Genomic DNA, 22,767 nt, shown 5'->3' with positions numbered 1-22,767 from the left:
CAACCCTTTTTACCAGCCAATCTCTTTACTGCAACTTCAAGACCTACTTCAAGGGCACTTATCTTTTGTAGCTTCCCTTTACCCCCCAACAGCCAAGCAGAATTAAGTGCATGATCTCTTGTGTTCCCAGACCATAACATTTTATGATATAGAATCACAGTAGCCAGTGTGCATATGTGATCACTTATTTAATTGGGTAATCTTAGAGGAATAGGGACTTCGGTATGATTATTCTTATTATTCCAGCTCCTAACACATAGCTCCTGGCACTTAATAGGACGCAAACAATATTTACTGAATCCAGCACCAGTTAATGAACTCTGTTAAGTCCTGATTTGTAGTGAGATGGTTTTTCTAGTTGGTGTCAGTTGTTTCCTCTGCCCAGCCCAGCATTCCTTACCCGTTCGGTTGCATAATAGCCACCTTCTTTCCTTTGTGGAATTCCCCCTTCCCCATAGAGTGGTGAGATTACAGTTGCCTGGGTAGGTCTGGTTAATCAGAGCCATACTGATTGTCTTGGATAGTGGGATGTGACACACAGGATGGGCTAAAGAGAACCAAGTCCTGTATGTTACCCAGCAGATGGAGAGAGAAGGTACCAGTGATCTGGGTGAGGAGAGCACTGAGCTGTGTGGGGCCTTGCCTCCTTGTCACCCACCACATGGAGGAAGGCTGACTGCTTATGGTCAAAGGGACTGATGGACAGATGAGCTCTGAGTGGTAGTGAGACAGGCAGATTTGGGATAGCAGTCCCCAAGGCCAGATTCCTCTGTGTGTTTATGAGGGGCAAACACAAGTGATTGCTTTCTTTCCACTTATTTCAGTTAGGGTTAGATCTTTGACACTTGTACTAGAATGAAGCTTGATTAATATAGGTTTTAACTTTTTAAGAACTGAAGGGCTGGGCTTGGGGCTTGCACCTGCATCCTAGTGGTTTGGAAGGCCAAGGCAGGAAGATCACTCAAGGCCATGAATTTAGGACCAGTCTGAGCAACATAGCAAGACCCTTCTACAAAAAAATTTTTTAAAAAGTTAGCTTGGTTGGCGGCGCCTATGGCTCAATGAATAGGGTGCCAGCCCTCTATACCAAGGGTAGTGGGTTCGAACCCAGCCCCGGCCAAACTGCAACAACAACAACAAAAAGTAAATAAATTAAAAAAAAAAAGTTAGCTTGGCATAGGGGTACATAACTGTAGTCTCAGCTACTGGGGAGGCTGAGATGAGAGGACCACTTGAGCCCACTTGAGATTGCAGTTAGTTATTCACACCACTGTACCACTTCACCCTGGCAACAGAACAAGATGAAGGAAAGAAGGGAGGAAGGAAGGAAAGAAGGAAAAAAAAAGAGGAAAAGAAAAGAAAGAAAAAAAGGCCACGTTGGACATGCTTAGGAACTATCCTAGGATCTAAACAGATTGTCTTCATTCATTTCTTTCATTTTCTTTCCTTCCTCCCTTCCTGATCTTCATATAGTTGAAAAATTTCGAGCACCTACGACCCTCTCCCTTGTTATATCTAGTATTGTTGAGAATTCTACTAAGTGTGGGCGGCGCCTGTGGCTCAGTGAGTAGGGCGCCGGCCCCATATGCCGAGGGTGGCGGGTTCAAACCCAGCCCCGGCCAAACTGCAACAAAAAAATAGCCAGGCGTTGTGGCGGGCGCCTGTAGTCCCAGCTGCTCGGGAGGCTGAGGCAAGAGAATCGCGTAAGCCCAAGAGTTAGAGGTTGCTGTGAGCCGTGTGACGCCACGGCACTCTACCCGAGGGCGGTACAGTGAGACTCTGTCTCTACAAAAAAAAAAAAAAAAAGAATTCTACTAACTGTGAACGCCCTTCAAGCCGTGGGGGAAAGGAAAGACTTTTAAGGTCAGCCTGGAATAAATAGTGTATTTGTGAAGTGGTATAATAATATTGCCCAATAAAATGAGATCAAAGATTTATCAAGCCTATGAAAAGGAAAAGTTTAAAACCATAGGCTCATAGACCATGCCAAAATCTGGATGAAAGCTGAAAATTCCAGTCTCCTGCCTGGCTGTCTTATCTCTTCAGGCAGGACTTGGGCCATGCAGCATATGGCCTGTTGTTTCATTTTCCCGCAGCATGACCTATGAAAGGTCCCTTGCAACTTAATAATGTCTCCTGTAGCTCCTTGTTGTTGATGAAGGATAATGAGGATGACTTTCCCAAGGTTATGCACTTGCATTTCTGGACAACCAATTTTGCAGAAAGTATACCTAGGCCTGTTGTTTTTAATTTTTTTTTTTTTTTGAGACAGAGTCTCACTATGTCACCCTTGGTAGAGTGCTGTGGCTTCATAGCTCACAGCAACCTCAAACTCTTGGGCATAAGTGATTCTCTTGCCTCAGCCTCCCAAGTAGGTGGGACTACAGGTACCCTAGGGCTATTTTTGTCAGATTATTCTAATAGTCCTAGGTGAGATGACCAAGAATCTAGAAATTTGGAGCTTGTCAGGTTCTTAAAAGTTAGCTTCTCAGATATTTTCTGTATTCTGGAAGACATCTCTTTTTCTTTTTTTGAGACAGAGCCTCAAGCTGTCACCCTGGGTAGAGCGCTATGATATCATAGCTCACAGCAACCTCCAACTCCTGGGCTTAAGTGATTCTCTTGCCTCAGCCTCCCAAGTAGCTGGGACTACAGGTGCCCACCACAATGCCTGGCTATTTTTTGGTTGCAGCCGTCATTGTTTGGCAGGCCCCGGGCTGGATTCAAACCCAACAGCGCTGGTGTATGTGGCTGGCGCCTTAGCCGCCTGAGCCAAGGTGCTGAACCAGACATCTCACTTTTTTTTTTTTTTTTTTGTAGAGACAGAGTTTCACTTTATGGCCATTGGTAGAGTGCCGTGGCCTCACACAGCTCACAGCAACCTCCAACTCCTGGGCTTAAGCGATTCTCTTGCCTCAGCCTCCCCAGTAGCTGGGACTACAGGCGCCCACCACAACGCCCAGCTATTTTTTTGGTTGCAGTTTGGCCGGGGCCGGGTTTGAACCCGCCACCCTCGGTATATGGGGCCGGCGCCTTACTGACTGAGCCACAGGCGCCGCCCCCAGACATCTCATTTTTTAAAAAAAGTTTTTATGTCAATTTTCAAAAATCGCATCACCAATTAGTTATCCCAATTGTGGGATACAGGGCCACGGATTCTCTTCTCCCTGCATGTCTATCATTTGCAAAGTCATTTGGCAGATTATCCCACCAAAAGATGGGATTCTGTTCCCCAGACTCAAATCTGGGCTTTGTCGCCAGTTTTGCTTTGGTTAATTTGACATTAGAATATGTGACACATGGGAGGCTGAGGCAGGTGGATCTCTTGAGCTCAGGAGTTCAAGACCAGCCTGAGCAAAAGTGAGACCCTGTCTCTGCTAAAAATAGAAAAACTAGCTGGGCATTGTGGTAGGTGCCTGTAGTTTCAGCTATTCAGGAGGCTGAGGCAAGAGGATAACTTGAGCCCAAGAGTTTGAGGTTGCTATGACCTATGATGCCAGGGTGCTCTCCCCAAGGCAACAGAGTGAGACTGTCTCAAAACAAAACAAAAACAAACAAACAAAACGTTACATGAGGGGCGGCGCCTATGGCTCAGTCGGTAGGGCGCCGGCCCCATGTACCGAGGGTGGCGGGTTCAAACCCGGCCCCGGCCAAACTGCAACCAAAAAAAAAAAATAGCCGGGCGTTGTGGTGGGCGCCTGTAGTCCCAGCTACTCGGGAGGCTGAGGCAAGAGAATCGCTTAAGCCCAGGAGTTGGAGGTTGCTGTGAGCTGTGTGACGCCACGGCACTCTACCGAGGGCCATAAAGTGAGACTCTGTCTCTACAAAAAAAAAAAAAAAAAAACGTTACATGAATGCTTGCTTGGGCAGCACATATGCTAAAATTGGACTGATACAGAGATTAGCATGGCCCCGGCACAAGGATCACACACAAATTTGTGAAGCTTTCCATATTTTTATCTAAACAGTGTAATCTAATTAATTATATTAATTAGAATTAATATGAAATAAAAATAAAAGAAAATGTGACACAAGGAGAAACATAAGGGCAGTACCTGTATCACAGTGGTTACAGCGTCAGCCACATACACCAAGGCTGGTGGGTTCGAGCCCAGCCCTGGCCTGCAAACAACAATGACAACTGCAACAACAACAATAAAAAAATAGCTGGGCCTTGTGGCAGGTGCCTGTAGTCCCAGCTACTTAAGAGGCTGAGGTAAGAGAATTACTTAAGCCCAAGAGTTTGAGGTTGCTGTGAGCTATGACACCACAGCACTCTATCCAGGGTGACAGCTTGAGACTCTTTCTCAAAAAAAAAAAAAAAAAGAAAGAAAGAAAGAAGAAACATGAAAAGTGCCTCTTCTGTAATAGGACCTGCCTTCCTCTGCTGCTCTTTGTAACCTTGTGCCCACCACTATGTGAGTATGCCCAAGCCAGACTGCTGGATGACTAGAGATGAAGCCAAATTGTTTCCATCATCTCCAGCTGATACAGAGCTAACCAACCACAATTAGGTCATCCTAGACCTACCAACACCAGGCCAGCTAGCTCAGAACAGTAGAAGGGTCCAGCCAACTTTCAGAATTCTAAGAAATGAAAAAATGTTTGTTGTTTTAAGCCACTATGTTGGAGGGAAAGGGTTGTCACACAGCTAAAGCTAGCTGATACACAAATATTCAGGAAGTTCTTTTTTTTTTGAGACAGAGTTTCACTTTATTGCCCTCAGTAGAGTGCCATGGCATCGTAGCTCATAGCAACCTCAAACTCCTTGGCTTAAGTGATTCTCTTTCCTCAGCCTTCCAAGTAACTGGGACTATAGGCAATTGCCACAATGCCCAGCTAGTTTTAGAGATGGGGGTCTTGCTTTTGCTCAGAGTGGTCTTGAACTTGTGAGCTCAAGCCATCCAGCCTCTGCTCCCAGAGTGCTAGGATTATAGGTGTGAGACACTGCCTAGCCTAAGAAGTTCCTAAGAAAGCTTATATAACTGAAACAAAAAAAAATCCCACATTAAGATCACTAGAAATCATAGTAACAGGATTTCCTGAGTCATTTTCAGGATGCCAGAAGCCTATCAATTGCTTATTGCTGCATGGAGACTTGTCCTGTGTTGACTCTCTGAGGACAGAAATGAGTCACATGTGCAATGGAGGAGACAAGAGCCCTGATCAAAGGAGAGAGAAACTAACTCTCACAGGGCTATAGCTCTAACCTCTTTGAAGCCTGCAAGAAGGACACTTTTCTGAATGCCAGCAAGGCCTTACCACAAGGCCTTTATCTGGTGGGTGAATGAAAACTCTGCCCAAACCATATATGATAGAAACAGGTGGGTATAGACAATTAGTTGTCTAATTGTCCTCTTACTGCCTGGAATTGCTTGGGTCCCTGGAGGTAGCCTTGGATGTTGGCCCCATCACTGAGGCCCATAGCTGGTGGCCATTAGCAGATCCTTAGGAATCATGTGCCATTCTAGGCTCTGGTATGCAAACATGCATAAACTGAGAATTACTGGTAGTCTCTATCATATCAGATTATTAGGCCTACTTTGCACAGATTGACTGTGGGTGATGGTAGGAGGAGCGGGCTCTCTCTGCTTCTGCCCCCGTCACATTTGGTCAATATAGCATTTCAGCAGCAAATAATCCAGATGTAGGAGAAAAGTGTGCAGGAATCATCTTCTATAATTGTTCTTTCTTTTTTTTTTTTTTTTTCTTTTTTTCTAAGACAGAGTCTCATTTTGTCACCCTCGGTAGAGTGCTGTGGCATCATAGCTCATAGCAACCTCATACTCTTAGGCTCAAGCAATTCTCTTTCCTCAGCCTCCCAAGTTACTGGGACTATAGGCACCCACCACAATCCCCGGCTATCTTTTAGAGATAAGTCTCACTTTGGGTCAAGCTGGTCTTGAACCCATGAGCTCAGGCAATCCACTCTCCTCAGACTCCCAGAGTGCTAGGATTACAGGAGTCAGCCACCTTGCCTGGCCTGGTCTTTCTTTTCTACTTCTGTGTGAGTTAGGATTTATTGCCTAGAGTTTGAAAACAGCAGTTTCTGTTTGAATAAAACAAAACTAAAGGCTTAGCGCCTGTGGCTCAAGCGGCTAAGGTGCTAGCCACATACACCTGAGCTGGCAGGTTCAAATCCAGCCTGGGCTCACCAAACAACAATGATGGCTGCAACAAAAAATAGCTGGGCATTGTGGTGAGAGCCGGTAGTCCCAGCAACTTGGGAGGCAGAGGCAGGAGAATTGCCTGAGTAATTCACTGTGCCATTGAATTAATTAACAGTAAGTTGGAGGTTACTGTGAGCTGTGATGCCACAGCACTCTACTCAGGGTGACAGCTTGAGGCTCTGTCTCAAAAAAAAAAAAAAAAAATTAAAGTGATGTAGACAGTAAGAGATCTGACATGGGGAAATGAGGAAAGACAGCATTTGGGCAGGTGGGCTCGGTTCCCACCTGCTGCTCAGGATTGTGTGACCTTATGTGACGAGCTCCAACTGCTTTTCTGCTCTGGTGTTGCCATCTCTAAAATAGGGTGAAGGCCAAAGGAAATAATGTAAATAAAAATGCTTTGTAAGGGCGGCGCCTATGGCTCAAAGGGATAGGGCGCCAGTCCCATATGCTGGAGGTGGTGGGTTCAAACCCAGCCTCGGCCAAAAACCACACACACACAAAAAAAATGCTTTGTAAACCAGGAAGTCCTATACAATATTAGTATTAATATTTCCTGCTGATATGTTAACATTTTATTTTATTATTGTTTCAGAAAAGGTAATATGAGGCCAGGCGTGGTAGATCATGCCCATAATCCCAGCACTCTGGGAGGCTGAGACAGGTGGATTGCTTGAGCTCAGGAGTTCAAGACCAGCCTGAGCAAGAGCGAGACCTTGTCTCTAAAACTAGATGGGCGATGTGGCAGGTGCCTGTAGCTCAGTGCTAGGGTGATAGCCCCCATACACCAGGGCTGGCAGGTTTGAACCTGGCCCAGACCTGACAAACAACAATTACAACAATAAAAAAATAGCTGGGCATTGTGGTGGACACCTGCAGTCCTAGCTACTTGGGAGGCATGAGAATTGCTTAAGCCCAGGAGTTTGAAGTTGCTGTGAGCTGTGATGCCACAGCTCTCTATCTAGGGTGACACAGTGAGACTCTGTCTCAAAAAAAAAAAAAATAAAATAAAATATAGAAATTAAAGAAAAACAAACGCACTTAGAACATGGGTGACACATAGTGCATGTATATTATTATTTTTATTTTATTACATAGTGAATACTATATTATTATTCTCTAGCTCTGGCTTACCTTATGGAAAATAATTTGTTTTTCACTAATGTGTTTTTTAAGCTCCGTGCCTGTAGCTCAACGGCTAGGGCGCCAGCCACATACACTGGAGCTGACGGGTTCAAACCCAGCCTGGGCTTTCCAAACAACAATGAGAACTACAACCAAAAACAGCTGGGCGTTGTGGTGGGCACCTGTAGTCCCAGCTAGAGGGAGACTACAGGTGCCTTGGGAGACAAAGGCAAGAGAATTGCTTGAGCCCAAGAGTTTGAAGTTGCTAGGAGCTGTGACGCCACTGGCACTCTATTGAGGGTGAATAGTGAGACTCTGTCTCAAAAAAATTAAAAAAAAGAAGTGTTTTTTAAAATTTCAGATTAATACGAGGGTACAAATGATTCGGTTACAATGTTTGCACTTGTTAGGTAAGGTCCCTATTGTAGTTGCGCCCTTCCCCAGGAGATATGCTGTATACCCTTACATTGTGCCCATTAGGTAAGAACACACCAATCTCCCTCCTTCCTCCTCTCTCCTCTTCCCTTCTCCCCCCTCCTACTTGAATTAAATTGAATTTTTCTCTTGTGTGGGCATGTATTGGTTGTCTACTAGCTTCATTTTAGTATTGAGTATATTGGATACTTTGTTTTTCCATTCTTGTAATACTTTACTAAAGAGACTGTTCTGCAACTCTGTCTAGGTTAATACCAAAGGTATAAAGTCTTCATCTTTTTTCTTTTTTTAATTTTTTTTTTTTTTATTGCAGTTTGGCCAGGGCCGGGTTTGAACTTGCCACCTTTGGTATATGGGGCCAGCGCCCTACTCACTGAGCCACAGGCACCGCCCAAGTCTTCATCTTTTTTATAGCTGAATAGTTTCCATGGTATACATATACCACAGTTTATTAATCCATTCATGGGTTGATGGGCACTTGGGTTGATTCCACATCTTGGCAATTGTAAATTGGGCTGTGATCAACAATCTAGGAAAATATTTTTGATAATATAGGTGCTTAAATAAGACAGTGAGTATTGTCAAGCCCCTATCTGAATCCACATGAGAACAAGAACCCAAGTTCCTCTTCTAAGTTAAGTCTGTCATGTCAGTATTATAGTCTGACCCCTCTGGGGTTCCATTTTGGGGTTCTTGGTATTCTGTAACAAACTAACAAGATTCTATGCTAATGGCCAGTTCATCTGTCACTGATCCGCACACCTCCATTTTAAACCTCCTCCTACATTCTTCAAATGGCGCATATTTCAAATCCTCATCTCTCCCTAAATCTGTGACCCTGAGACAACAGGCTACCCACAAAATTCACCCCCAAAAAGGGAGTGAATAAAACTAATGAAGAGAGGAGGAGGAAAAACAAAAGGCTGAATTTTCTTTAAATTTCTGGCTCTGCAGAGAGCAAGCATTTCCAATGAAAAAAATAAAGAATTCTTTCTTCTGTGTCTGTTTCAGCTGGCATCCAGCTTTTGCCCTGTCAATAATGTCACTGCATCATTATTCTGTACCACAAGGTGAAACAAAACGAGCAACTTAACAACCAGAAATGTGCTTGTTTAAAGGGAATGGCTCATTTAAAGCTTTTCAAATAATGTTGCATGTTCTCCACTATTTTGCCACACATCTTCCACCTTAGTTTGTTCAAAGCTATGGGGAAGGAAAGTTGTCACTTTGCACACAAGGTATATATGTAGTGCCTTCCTGGAAGTCCCCACCCCCATCCACTTTTCCTTTTCTTAAAAATATTTTATTATTGCATTAGTCTTTTGGGATTCCTGAAGTGTCTACAAATAGATTAGCCTCTGAGAGCTAAGTAATGGTGGTTAGAAAAAAAGTCGGTTTAATTAGCCACAGTCCTATTTTTGAAATTACATCTGCTCATTTTTTTTCTTTTTTTAAGATGTGGATAGGTCTATACAAAAACTTGAAGAGGTTGGATTTTTGAGGATGCATGTTAAGTTTTGATTTGAATTAATTTTCATGCTTTTGAAAGTGAAATCAAGAGTATTGAGTGAATAATGTATCATCGTGCATTAAACACAATCAAATGAAGAGAGCTGAAAAGAAATGATTGCAGAAAAATGAATTGCCAGAATTTTGAATCATGTGATGTGTGCTTGCTGTAGTGAGCGGCAGCAAATCACACTCCAGAGTTCTGCTTTGTGGGGCTCTACCAGTTTGTCACCCTCAAGTCTCAAACTTGATTAATCACAAATGTGATGATTTAACAGGCTGGTAAAAGGGCCATACAAAATTAGAAAGTGAGTTTGGAAGCCACAAGGCTAGATTTTCAAGTCTGAAAGTCTCTATGTGCTTTCTCATTTGAGACATATTTTCATATTAGAAATAGTGGTTGAGGGCGGCGCCTGTGGCTCAGTGAGTAGGGTGCCAGCCCCATATGCTGAGGGTGGCGGGTTCAAACCCAGCCCCGGCCAAACTGCAACAAAAAAATAGCCGGGCGTTGTGGCGGGTGCCTGTAGTCCCAGCTGCTTGGGAGGCTGAGGCAAGAGAATCCGGTAAGCCCAAGAGTTGGAGGTTGCTGTGAGCCGCGTGACGCCACGGCACTCTACCCGAGGGCGGTACAGTGAGACTCTGTCTCTACAAAAAAAAAAAAGAAATAGTGGTTGAAATGACAATAGCTCTTTCTGAAATTTTAATTTTAGCAATACTTTTCAGTATCAGGACTCTTTGGGGACAGTATTTTTCATTGCCTGTAAAGACAACTCTCCGAAGACACTTGTTGGTTTTGTTTAATTGGCTGCCTGAAAATCATTTGGGAAGGATGGGAGCATTCAAAATGGTTACCTCTACAGCATATAACATAAGTTTTTTTTTTTTGAGACAGAGTCTCAAGCTGTCGCCCTGGGTAGAGTGCTATGGTGTCATAGTTCATAGGAACCTCTAACTTGGGTTCAAGAAATTCTCTTGCCAGAATTGTGTAAGCCCAAGAGTTAGAGGTTGCTGTGAGCCGTGTGATGCCACGGCACTCTACTCGAGGGCGTTACAGTGAGACTCTGTCTCTACAAAAAAAAAAAAAAAAAAAAGAAATCCTCTTGTCTCAGTTTTTCTATTTTTAGTAGAGATGGGGTCTCACTTTTGCTTAGGCTGGTCTCAAAGTTGTGAGCTCTAGCAATCCACCCACCTCAGCCTCTCAGAGTGCTAGGATTATAGGTATGAGCCATCACTCCTGGCCTCTAACAGAAGTTTCTAATTGCATCATTTGTCTTTAAAAGAATTGTGAAGGCACATGGAAGTGTACTTTTTTTGTCATCCATATTAGTTATTTATTTTTTATTTTTATTTATTTATTTTGAGACAGAATCTCACTATGTCACCCTTGGTAGATTGCCATGGCGTCACAGCTCACAGCAACCTCAAACTGTTGGGCTTAAGAGATTCTCTTGCCTCAGCCTCCCAAGTAGCTGGGACTACAGACGTCTGCCACAATGCCTAGCTATTTTTTGTTGCAGTTGTCATTGTTGTTTAGCTGGCCTGGGCTCGGTTCGAACCCACCAGCTTCAGTGTATGTGGCTGACGCTGTAACCACTATGCTATGGGCGCTGAGCCAGTATATTAGGTATTTATTGCTGCATAACAAATTACATAAAAATTTAACACCTTAAAACAACAAAAAGGTTAGGAATTGGGCTTAGTTGAAATGGAGTTCTCTAACAAAACTGAGTAAGATGTAGGCCAGGGCTGTAATCACATGAGGTTTGACTGGGGGATGATGTTTCCAAGCTCACTCACATGGCTATTAGCAGTCATTAGGTCTTTGCTAGTTGTTTGGGGAGACATCAGATCTTTGCCAGGCAGACCTCTCCATAGGGTAGCTAGCTTTCCCCAAAGCAAGTAAGTCAAAAAGAGCAGTCCAAAACAGAAGCCACATTTTTTTGTACCCTAAACCTTGGAAGTAAAAACCCACAATTTTTTCTTTTCTTTTTTTTTTTGTAGAGATGGAGTCTCACTTTATAGCCCTTGGTAGACTGCAATGGCATCACAGCTCACAGCAACCTCCAACTCCTGGGCTTAGGCGATTCTCTTGCCTCAGCCTCCCAAGTAGCTGGGACTACGGGTGTCTGCCACAATGCCTGGCTATTTTTTTTGTATTTTTTTGTTGCAGTTCGGCTGGGGCTGGGTTTGAATCTGCCACCCTCAGTATATGGGGCCGGTGCCTTACCCACTGAGCCACTAGGCGCCACCCCCCACAATTTTTTCTAACTTTTTGTTAGAAAGGAATCACTAGGTGCAGCTTTAATTCAAGTGGGGAGAATTTTACAAGATCTGAATACCAGGTGACAAGGATCATTTGCGTTCATCACAGAGGCTGCCTGCCCATTTATAAGGAGCATTATCCTGATATTGTCATATAAATCTAAGCTAAAGCCTTCTGACATCATAGTTGCTACTAAATAACCATCTTTCCACAAGTCTACTATTCCTATGAAGGTTTTGCAACAAAAGATACTTCCTGGCTTTGGGTAGCGATCCCTCCTGCACAAAGAAAAAAGGGTGGGTGTGTGGCAGGATCTCACTTAATGTGCACAATGCAATGGTGTTCAGCATGCTCCCTGGGTGAAGGGCTCAACTACAACTTGAACTTTACAGTAGAAGTGAAAACAATGTAACCTCAACATTTATATCATCATATTACCCTGAAATTAAAAAAAAAAAAAAAAAAAGCGGGCTGGGTGCAGTGGCTCATGCCTGTAATCCTAGCACTTTGCGAGGCCGAGGCAGGTAGACTGCTTGAGCTCAAGGTTCAAGAACAGTCTGAACAAGAGCAAGACCCTCATCTCTAAAAATAGCAGGGGATTGTAGTGGGTGCCTGTAGTCCTAGCTGCTCAGGAGGCTTGAGGCAAGAGAATCGCTTTGAGGTTTCTCTGAGCTACGATGCCACGGCACTCTACCGAGAGTGACAAAGTGAGACTATGCCTAAAAAAAAAAAAAAAAAAAAAAAAGGCGGGCGGCGCCTGTGGCTCAGTCAGTAGGGCGCCGGCCCCATATACCGAGGGTGACGGGTTCAAGCCCGGCCCCGGCCAAACTGCAACCAAAAATAGCCGGGCATTGTGGCGGGTGCCTGTAGTCCCAGCTACTCGGGAGGCTGAGGCAAGAGAATCGCTTGAGCCCAAGAGTTGGAGGTTGTTGTGAGCTGTGTGAGGCCACGGCACTCTAGCGCCACGGAATGAGACTCTGTCTCTACAAAAAAAAAAAGGCAATGTGTGTACGTGTGTAAAACACAGATGAAGTATAAATTCTGTTGGTTTCCATTTTAATAAAAGGCAGGAATCATATTTTATGATAAATATTCCAAGTGTGAATGTAAAATGGCATAGTCACCTTGGAAAAGCATTTGACAGTATCTTTAATAAGTTAAATATAAATTTACCATACACTCAACAATTCAATTAGTAGGAACCCACCCCATGAGAAATGAAAACATACTGTTTATACTAAGACACATATTCACAAATGTTCATAGCAACAATAACTGAAACTTGAAACAATCTAAACATCCACCAACTCTCAAATAGATACATGAAATTTGTTTGTGTATACAATGAAATATTCAGCAATAATAAGGAATGAAACACTGATACATTCATTCTACCACATAGATAAAACTCAAAAACACTAAGTGAAAGAAGGCAGACACAAAAGGTGGTATATCAGAAGACTCCATCTATGTGAAATGTCCAGAATAGGAAAATCCATGGAGAGAGAAAGTTAGGTTAGTGGTTAGTTGGGGCTGAGGATGGGAAACAGGGGTAACTGCAAATGGGCATGAAGGATCTTTCTGGGATGATGGAAATGATCCAAAATTACTGACAAAGGTTGTATAACTCTGCAAATTTACTGTGAATCACTAAATTATACACAAAATAGGTGAATTGATAGTATGTAAACTATACCTCAATAAATAAAATTTATTTATTATAAAATAAAACACATTTTTATTCAACGATAGATTAAAACTAGCTTTCCTGGTCTACATTAAATTGAGTTCTGAGATGTCAGCTTTAGGCCTTACTCAACTTGTTTTTCTTTTTCTTTTTTTCCTTGAGACAGAGTGCCACTTTGTCAAACTATCCCCCAGCCTCAGGCTCCCAGAGTGCTAGGATTACCGGTGTGAGCCACCCAACCTGCCTGTTTTTGTTTTCTTTTTTTTTTGAGACAGAGTTTTACTATGTTGCCCTCAGTAGAGTGCTGTGGTGTCACAGCTCACAGAAACCTCAAACTCTTGGGCTTAAAAGATTCTCTTGTCTCAGCCTCCCAAGTAACTGGGACTACAGGCACCCGCCACAACACCCAGCTATGTCTTGTCTTTTTTTTTTTTTTCTTTTAATTGTAGTTCTCATTGTTGTTTAGCAGGCCTGGGCCAGCTCCAGTCCCGGTGTAAGTGGCTGGCACCAGAGCCACTGAGGTATGGCCCTAAGCCCTGCCTGTTTTTCTTCTTCTCTGAAATTTGGTCCTAGGGTTGAATTCTCGAACTTTGGTTCCATCTGTAGCTAACTGTCAAATCATTACTTTGGAGAAATGTGATTGCATTTCTTTTATGGCCTATTTTTTTGTTTAATAGTCTGGTTTTTTAACTTCTAATTTCCTTTGGGTTAATTTTTAAAGATTTTGTAACTATCAGTATCAAAGTATAGTACATTTCCTCCCTCAGCCTCCTTTTTATTTTAGATGGTAAATAAATAAGGCTGATTTTCTACTTTTCAAGTGTCTGCGGAACTACAACAATCATTTTTGCCTAGACTACCTACAATGTTAATTTCATTCCAGTTGGTCTACTGCAGACTCCTTATTTAATCATTCTCCCAAGTTTTTCTAGGGAGAAAAACTAGAAAAACTAGTTTTCTAGTTTTTCCTTTATTTATTTATTTTTAAACTATACATGTTTTATTAAAATGTTTATCAAATTTTCTTTTTTTTTTTTTTGGTTTTTGGCCAGGGCTGGGTTTGAATCCGCCACCTCCGGCATATGGGACCGGCGCCCTACTCCTTGAGCCACAGGTGCCGCCCTAGGTCTTTACCTTTATTTGGATAAGTCTAGGTGACTTATGGGAATTTTGGTTTCTTCTTTGATCATTTCCTTAAGTAATTTCACTTTTTAAAAAACTAGATGCATCACACACACACACACGTTATCTACTTGCTTCCAGTTTAATTGCAACACATTTACAAAACGGACTACTGTGCTGGCTGATTCCCTAAGTTAAAGTAAAACTTCTAAAGGGGCCAAGGTCTAAAGTTCACACATTCTTGTGAGGTCTGTTCAGTCTCTACCGATTCCATTATCCATAGCTCTACCAATCACATGTATCTCCTTTTGATTCTCACCAAGGAGGAAAAAGAACTTCAAGAAGGGAAAGTAGGTTCAAATGAAGGTCAGAGACCCAGAGGAGTCTTCTGGTTACTGTGTTGCTGGGATGTAAAAGTGGAGAGAAGGTAACCACAAGTGGGTGGCCCCTGGAAGTTGCTCCATTTCCATCTTGGCAAGGAAAGAAAGCGTGGCCTGCCTTTGAGACACCCAGTGCCACTTAGCCTACTATGCACCAGGAGCTGGGGATACCAAGAAAACACCGACAATGTTCTAGGTGCTTTACATGTAGCAAGGCATGTACTCCTCGAAGGCACTCCAGTCTATTTTCTAGGTTGCATCAAGTGCGGGCAAACAGAGTCCTCGTTGGAGTCTGAGGACGTTGAAAGGAATACCGTGGGAGAAGAAACGCTTCCCTCCCGTCCTCAGCACTAGGCAGGCCCCGGAGGCAGACTGACACGCCCTCTCCGAAGGGCAGACCCGCCTCAAGGAGGGCGGATCCGGGCAGGGCCAGCCGCCGGGCCCTCACCCGACCCTCGCGAACGCGGCCCAGCACGGCACCCGCTTCTCACGTGTCCCTCCCGGCCCCGGAGCCGCCTCACATTCTGCTTCCGTCTGACCCTTCCGACTTCCGGTAAAGAGTCCCCGTCCTGTACCTCCGCGTCCACTCGGAATCACCGTTCGGTGCCTCGGCGTGCCTGGGCCTCGATGCGGTCGGCGGCCGCAGCTCCTCGGAGTCCCGCAGCGGCCATCGATCCTCACCGCTTCATCCCAGGCAGGTGGCCTGGGAGGCGCTCGTTCCCGCGGTCCGCGCGGCGGGGCGGCGGCGGCGTGGACCTGGGTCCGTATCCCTCCGCCGCCCCTCCCCCGCCTGGCCCCGGCCCCCCTCCCTCCCGGCAGCGCTCGCCTTCCTCCGCCTCAGACTGTTTTGGTAGCAACGGCAACGGCGGCAGCGCGTCCGGTCCCAGCTCCCGGCGTTTCCTCGGTGTCGGCGGGCCTTCCCGCCCCTTCGTCGTTCTCCTTCTCCCCCTCGCCTGCCCGGGCGTCCCCCCGGTTGCGCCAACCCGCGCCTCCCCTCTCGGCGCCCGCGCGTCCCCGCCGCGCTCCGGCGTCTTATCGGCGCGCCCAGCTCCCGGCTGTCCTCGCCCGGCGTGCGAGCCGGTGTATGGGCCTCTCATCATGTCGCTGAAACCCCAGCAGCAGCAGCAGCAGCCGCCCGCGGCAGCCAATGTCCGCAAGCCCGGTGGCGGCCTTCTCACGTCGCCTGCCGCCCCGCCGTCGGTGTCCTCGTCTTCAGTTTCGTCGTCCTCGGCCGCGGCTTCCTCCTCGGTGGCTGCAGCGAACGCAGGCGGCGGGAGGCCCAGCCTAGGCAGGTGGGTGTCGGCGCCGCAGCACACCGGCTCTGGGCCTGGGCGATGCCGGGCCTGGCGTCCCCTCCCCCGCGGCCCGCACCACTGTCCCCGCCCCGTGACCCGTCAGGCTTGAAGGGGTGGCCTGCAGCAGGAGTGGGGGGTCCCGTCTTGGGTCTGGAGTCCCGCGGGTTGTGTGTGGGGGCGCCGCGGGAATCTTCTGGGATTCTGGTGGTGTCCGGCCTGCAACATCCCCGCCCCCCTCCCCAAGCGGTCAAGATGGAGGGTCTGGGCAGCCTCTCCTCCCCATTTAAGTGTTTGGGAGGGGTTCACAGGTCTCAGCAATTGTCAGCCTCTGTTCTACCTTTCCCGTCCATAGCGTGGGATGTTGGGGCAGCTCCCCACTCCAGTTTAGATTATTAATATTGGAGGGGGTCTTAAGGTTTTGGTATCGTTTTCCGAAACATGTCTCCTCGCGTTGGGGAGTATTATGGGAAGGGAGAAGTTAGGGTATCGTTCCCCGCGCTCGCTAAAGGTGTACCCCCAGACTCATCTAGAATCATTAGGGTCTGTTCAGTCTCAAGCATCCCCCGCACTGCCTTGGGAAAGATCGAAGGACGGGGTTGAGGTGGGTGTGTAGCGGCCCACCCCGCACCTCTATTCCTTGCAAGCCCCAGAACAGTGGCTGGGGCTCCAGAACTCTGGAATGGTCGGGCTCTGTGCGGTCTCCCGCAGCATTCTTCTTCCCCCACCTGAGGAAGCGGTGGGGAGTGCCCGGCCCCCTCCCGGCGTCCTGCCTTCCCCCGCAAGGCCTCTCTGGCGCGCGGGTGGTGGCCGATCCGCATTGCTGTTTGCTGTTCCCAGGCCGCCGAGGAGAAGGCGCCTTTGAACAGCGGTGGGCGACGGCCGGCCCCGGGCGTGTGCCAGAAACCCAGGACGGACTCGGGAGATTGTAGGGGCGGATGGGGGCTGCTGGGAGCAGGCTCGCTACGCATTTTTTCCCAACGCCCGCCCCAATTTCTGAAATTTCTAGGGGAGAGAGATTGCAGCAGGGGATGTGGTGGGGTTCCTGAAGGCAGAAATGCGGGTGTCCACTTGGCGTCCTTTTTTCCTCATAACTCACAAACCCAGGTTCGTGTAGAGGCTGGGGTCTCAGTGTCGCCCCAGTAATTAGATTTGACTCCAGAGGGTATGTTTGTATAGGAAGGTATTTTGGGGGTAGGGGTTGGTTGTCAGTTTGGATTTCTTGAAAAAGAAAATGCTTAGTGTTCAAACGGAGACGTGAATGTCAGTAGACTCCATTCCATTGTAGCTGGTGTCCTTAACTTCGGGAGTGCGGCCAAACCTTACCAAGGGCATGCAAGTCCATTTCCCCTGTGCCCCGAGTCCATCCGTGTTGTAGGCACGGCTATACTTCCCTTCGGCCTAGGCCGGGTTGCTAGGGCCAGTGACCAGCATCCTCTTTAAAGGGGGCTCTCAAAGGTGGGATAAAAGCATTTTTCATGGACTGGGTTTTCTTTTTGGAAACTTATTTTCAGCAGTCCATTTCCAAAGAATTTCATATTTACAGTAGAAGTTAACTATCAAGATGAGTGAGAGCTGGATTTTAAGGAATTCTGGCTTCAGTGTGGGAGGGGGTGGCAGGAAAGTATTTTTTTTTTTTAACTTTTACCCCTGACCCTCATTTTCCCCTTTCTCTACTCTGAGGCACTCCCAGTACTACTTAGCCAAACTAGTTCAAATGAAGTGATCATTTATTTACTTGATTCAGTCCAGTTAGGGTAACTTCATTTTCCTGTTTAAATGACATCTAGTGAAAAATGAAAAAAAAAAAAAAAAAAAAAATTTTTTTTTTTTTTTTGTAGAGACAGTCTCACTTTATTGCCCTTGGTAGAGTGCCATGGCATCACACAGCTCACAGCAACCTTCAACTCCTGGGCTTAGGTGATTCTCCTGCCTCAGCCTCCTGGGTAGCAGGGACTACAGACGCCAGCCACAACGCCTGGCTACTTTTTGTTGCAGTTTGGCCAGGGCCGGGTTTGAACCCGCCACCCTCGGTATATGGGGCTGGCGCCCTACCCACTGAGCCACAAGCGCTGCCCGAAAAATGAAAAAATTTTGTGGCTCAGTGAGTAGGGCGCTGGCCCCATATACCGAGGGTGGCGGGTTCAAACCCAGCCCTGGCCAAACTGCAACAACAAAAAAAATAGCCGGGCATTGTGGCGCGCGCCTGTAGTCCCAGCTGCTCGGGAGGCTGAGGCAAGAGAATCATGTAAGCCCAAGAGCTGGAGGTTGCTGTGAGCCGTGTGATGCCACGGCACTCTACCGAGGGTGGTACAATGAGACTCTGTCTCTACAAAAACAAAAAAAAATTTTTTTACAGGGTAGGATGCATTCTGTGTTTTCCCTCTTAGATAACAGAAAATCTGGCAGATAAATTCAACTTGTTCAAACGATTAAAAATTAAAACTAAGGCTTTGAAATTGCATTGGCTTTTCTTAGGCTTAAGACTAGACTATATCAAGAATTTGCTCTAAAGTTACTTGAGTGATCAAAGATATTTGCAATTTTTCGGGGGCTGGGGGGAGGTTTGCGACTGAGCGAGGTGGCTCACGCCTGTTATCCCAGCACTTGGGAGGCTGAGGGGGGGTGGTGGATTGTCTGAGCTCACAGGTTGGAGACCAGCCTGAGCCAGAGCGAGATCCTGTCTGTAAAAATAGCTGGGCATCGTGGCGGGCACCTGTAGTCCCAGCTACTTGGGAGGCTAAGGCAAGAGAATTGCTTAAGCCCAGGAGTTTGAGGTTGCTGTGAACTATGACACTACAGTACTCTAACGAGGGTGACAAAGGTAGACTGTCTCAAAAAAGAAAAAAAAATTTGAAGTGTTTTGGTACCACAGATCTTTTTCTGTTCCTTGAGGGTTCACAAAAATATAAGGTTGGGCAGCGCCTGTGGCTCAATGAGTAGAGCGCCAGCCCCATCACTGGAGGTGATGAGTTTGAACCTCGCCCCAACCAAACTGCAACAAAAAGTAGCGGGGTGTTGTGGTGGACACCTGTAGTCCCAGCTACTTAAGAGGCTGAGGCAAGAGAATTGCCTAAGCCCAAGAGCTAGAGGTTGCTGTGAGCTGTGATGTCATTGTACTCTACTGAGGGCAACAAAATAAGACTCTGTCTCTAAAAAGAAATATATATATATATATATATATATTATATATATGGTTAATTTAGATTTTTCTTTGTGTTCTTTTACGTGAGGTATAAATTGTAGCACTTATTCTTTGATAAATATGAAAGTTTTGTTTAATGTGCTGGATTCATTAAAGTTTACTCTTTTACAGATCCTTAGTTAATATAAAGAATTAACTGTAGCCGTGTGACGCCACGGCACTCTACCCGAGGGCGGTACAGTGAGACTCTGTCTCTACAAAAAAAAAAAAAAAAAAGAATTAACTGTAGAATTCCAGTTTTTTTTATTATTAAATCGTAGCTGTGTACATTAATGCAATCGTGGGGTACAATTGTTTTATATACAGTTTGAAATATTTTCATTACTTCCAGTTTTGATTCACCTACTGGAGTCTTTGTAAATAAATTGCTACTACTAGACTCTCCTGTGTGTATCGGCAAATAAGTAAGTTTCTGGGAGCAAGGGTGAAGACAGAAAATGCAGTGTTGGGTTTGAGATGTTTCAGGATAGCAGTTTAAAGTCTAGAAAGTCACACATCTGCTTTAAGAGACATTTATAATTTGGACTTTGTGTGTGTCTGTATGAATAGATTTTCAAGTCTTTCAAAGGTAATGTATTCTGTGTTTAATTGTCATACTTTTTTTTTTTTAAACAGAGTCCCACTGTGTCCCCCTAGGTAGAGTGCTGGGGCATCACAGCTGACAGCAACTTCAAACTCTTGGGCTCAAGCTATTCTTTTGCCTCAGCCTCCCAGGTAGCTGGGGCTACTGGCACCTGCCACATGCCTGGCTATTTTTTCTATTTTTGGAGACAGGATCTCTCTCTTGCTCAGGCTGGTCTTGAACCTGTGAGCTCAGGCAGTCATCTGACTCAGCCTCCCAAGTGCTGGGATTGCAGGCATTAGCCACTTTGTCCAGCCCAGGTTTCCGCTTTTTTATTGAAGATAATGGCATAGAGAACATCTTTATACTAATTAACTTTTTGATTTAGTGTAATTATTTCCTTTGAGAAAGTTCCCAGGTGTGGTTTTACTTAGGTTAAAGGGCTTCAAGACTTTTGTGTTTCTGGCTTGCTGTGCCATATTATTTTTCAAAGGACTTATATTGGTTTCCAATGCTAAGAAGGTGGTTCTAGTGAATGATTTCTTTGTAGTTTGTCAAATACTGTGGGGAGTTTTCAAGGGAAAAGTTGCATTTACTATCCAATGCATACCTTATTAAGTGCTTTTGTTAGTTCTCTGTTTATATTTAAGGTGATATATGTGAAGATGCTTTGGCACCTTTAACTGTTAATGAGGGTACTAGTTTTGTTGATAATTGTTCTGAGTAGAGGACTCAGATTCCTAAAGGAACTCTTAATATAGACAGTGGTGTTTTTTGTTGTTAACCTTTCTTTTCATCTATATGTGTGTTTTTTTTTTTTTAATTAGCTTCTAGTCTATGACCAAGTTATTTTTGGTTACTTTTATATAATTTCACAGCACTATTGGGAATTATCACTAGTTAACCCATATTTCTTTCCCTTCTACATTCCCATACTCATTTTTTTAAACAGTGGATTTACAATTCTGTACCCTTTTCCCAGCCCTAAATAATACAATGTTGGAATTGCTTTTGATAGAGGACTTAGTGTGAATACAAATTTTTTCTCTTAGTGATTTTGAGCTTAGTTCTTTTACTGCTTTTCCTTGAGGGATTGCAACTTTAGTGGAAATGTTCCTCATGCTTTCATTTGAATATCAGTGAGACTATTCATCTCTTTATCTTCTGGAAGGACCCCAAACATCCACACTTAACAGATTTATTGAACTGTTTGTATACAAGGGATGTATACGTTCTTGGAATATACCAGTGAATAAAACAAAAGTAGTTGTTGTCCTGGAATTTAACATTCTAATGTGATTAGTCATGCAATTAATGAGACATAAATTAGCAACCTATAGGTAATAGTAGATAAGAGCTATAGGATTAAAGGAAAGCAGATTAAGGGTATGAAGAGTGTGGGGAGGGGATTGGGTTACAATTTTATTTTATTTTTTTGTAGAGACGGAGTCTCACTTTATGGCCCTCAGTAGAGTGCCGTGGCCTCACACAGCTCACAGCAACTTCCAACTCCTGGGCTTAGGCTATTCTCTTGCCTCAGCCTCCCGAGCAGCTGGGACTACAGGCGCCTGCCACAACGCCCGGCTATTTTTTGGTTGCAGTTTGGCTGGGGCCGGGCTTGAACCCACCACCCTCGGTATATGGGGCCAGCGCCTTACTTACTGAGCCACAGGCGCCGCCCTGGGTTACAATTTTAAGTGGATTAAGGGAGGAGGCTTCATTGAAGAGGTAGCATTTGAGCAAGATTTGAAGATCAGACATTTAGTCATTCACTTTTTTCTAGATTAATTAGTTATGTGGCCTCATTTGTAATTTTTAAACTGTATGGTCCTTGGTTACCTCATTGTTTTATGTGGGTATTGATACTAACAAAATATGGAGTGAGACCGAAAAATGTTAATAGACATTTAGGTTGTTAGAGGTAAACTATAGAAAGCTGTGAATAACAGAAGAGGCATGTTTTTGTTTTGGGCTTGTTTTACCTAATTAATTTAGTTTCATTACAAGTATCTGGAGAAAATAAATTTTTTAAGTTTGGGCAAAAACCTACATTGCTTATCTGTGTGTCAGAGAAAAAAGTAAGCCTGTAGTTGCTTAAAGATTTTGCATTTACTAAAACATAGTGAAAGCATTTATGGGATTAGTCATGTTCCTTTTTTGGTGAAATGTAAACTTGTATTTTGTATGTTTCTCTAATTAGAGAGTTATAATTTAAACAGGGATGTTTACTTATGTAGCTACTTAATGGCCGCATGTTTCAACTTAAAGATATGATTTTTTTTTTTTCCCCCAGTTTTTGGCTGGGGCCGGTGCCCTACTCCTATGAGCCACAGGCACCACCCAAGATACGATTTTTTTTTGGTCCTAAATGGCTCCAGTTGTGTTAGAACTTTCTTTCACCTTAGCAAAGTGGTTTTTTTTTTTTTTTGAGACAGAGCCTTGCTTTGTCACTTTCTGTGGAATGCTCTAGTGTCATAGCTCACAGCAACCTCAAACTCAGGGCTCAAGAGATTCTCTTACCTCAACCTCCTGAGTAGCTGGGACTACAGGTGCCCACCACAATGAATGCCCAAGTACTTTTAGAGAGGAGGTTTTGCTCTGGCTCAGGTTGGTCTCGAACCTGTAAGCTTTGGTAGTTCACCCTCCTCGACCTCCCAGAGTGCTAGGATTACAGGCATGAGCCACTGCACCTGTCCCAAAGTGGTTTTTTCTTCTGTTGTTGTTGTTGCTTTTTATTATTTTTTGTTGTTGTTTTTAACCTTGAAAGGAGTTTTAAGCTGTTAGATGATTTGTTTGCTAGAATTGTAATTTTCTATTTTCGCTAGCTAGTATTTTGTATAAATAGCCCAGTGTGAGCAAAACCTTACTTTTGTAGCTATTTCAAATGATAGTGACAATTCCATTGGAGATGTAAATAGAGGAGTTTATTAACAGGCTTGCCTATTACTGTATCTTTTTAAGTGAGAGTCCTTTTTTTTTTTTTGAGACAGAGTCTCACTATGTTTCCCTTGGTAGAT

The 22,767-nt window shown here is 44.7% G+C and overlaps 1 protein-coding gene and 1 pseudogene across 13 annotated transcripts in view; both read left to right on the top strand.

Annotated features, from left to right (window-relative positions):
* The first annotated feature begins 3,858 nt into the window (after positions 1 to 3,858).
* LOC128585163 (uncharacterized) lies at positions 3,859 to 3,958 on the top strand (annotated as a pseudogene).
* A 10,329-nt stretch (positions 3,959 to 14,287) lies between these two features.
* Positions 14,288 to 22,767, top strand: part of ATXN2 (ataxin 2) — a 145,947-nt gene continuing 137,467 nt past the window's right edge. For 6 of the 13 annotated variants that reach the window (XM_053590232.1, XM_053590238.1, XM_053590237.1 and 3 more), the window contains exon 1: positions 14,290 to 15,983. In XM_053590232.1, coding sequence (XP_053446207.1) covers positions 15,319 to 15,983 — 665 coding nt within the window. In that variant the 5' untranslated portion in view covers positions 14,290 to 15,318. Of the gene's footprint in view, positions 15,984 to 22,767 lie in introns of all 13 variants that reach the window. The other 7 variants (XM_053590240.1, XM_053590239.1, XM_053590230.1 and 4 more) reach the window with 3 other exon arrangements.

The sequence above is a fragment of the Nycticebus coucang genome, chromosome 4 (assembly GCF_027406575.1).
Source record: "Nycticebus coucang isolate mNycCou1 chromosome 4, mNycCou1.pri, whole genome shotgun sequence".
Lineage (NCBI taxonomy): Eukaryota > Metazoa > Chordata > Mammalia > Primates > Lorisidae > Nycticebus > Nycticebus coucang.
The sequence above is the reverse complement of the archived record's forward strand: the minus strand, read 5'-3'. Positions and strand labels throughout refer to the sequence as shown.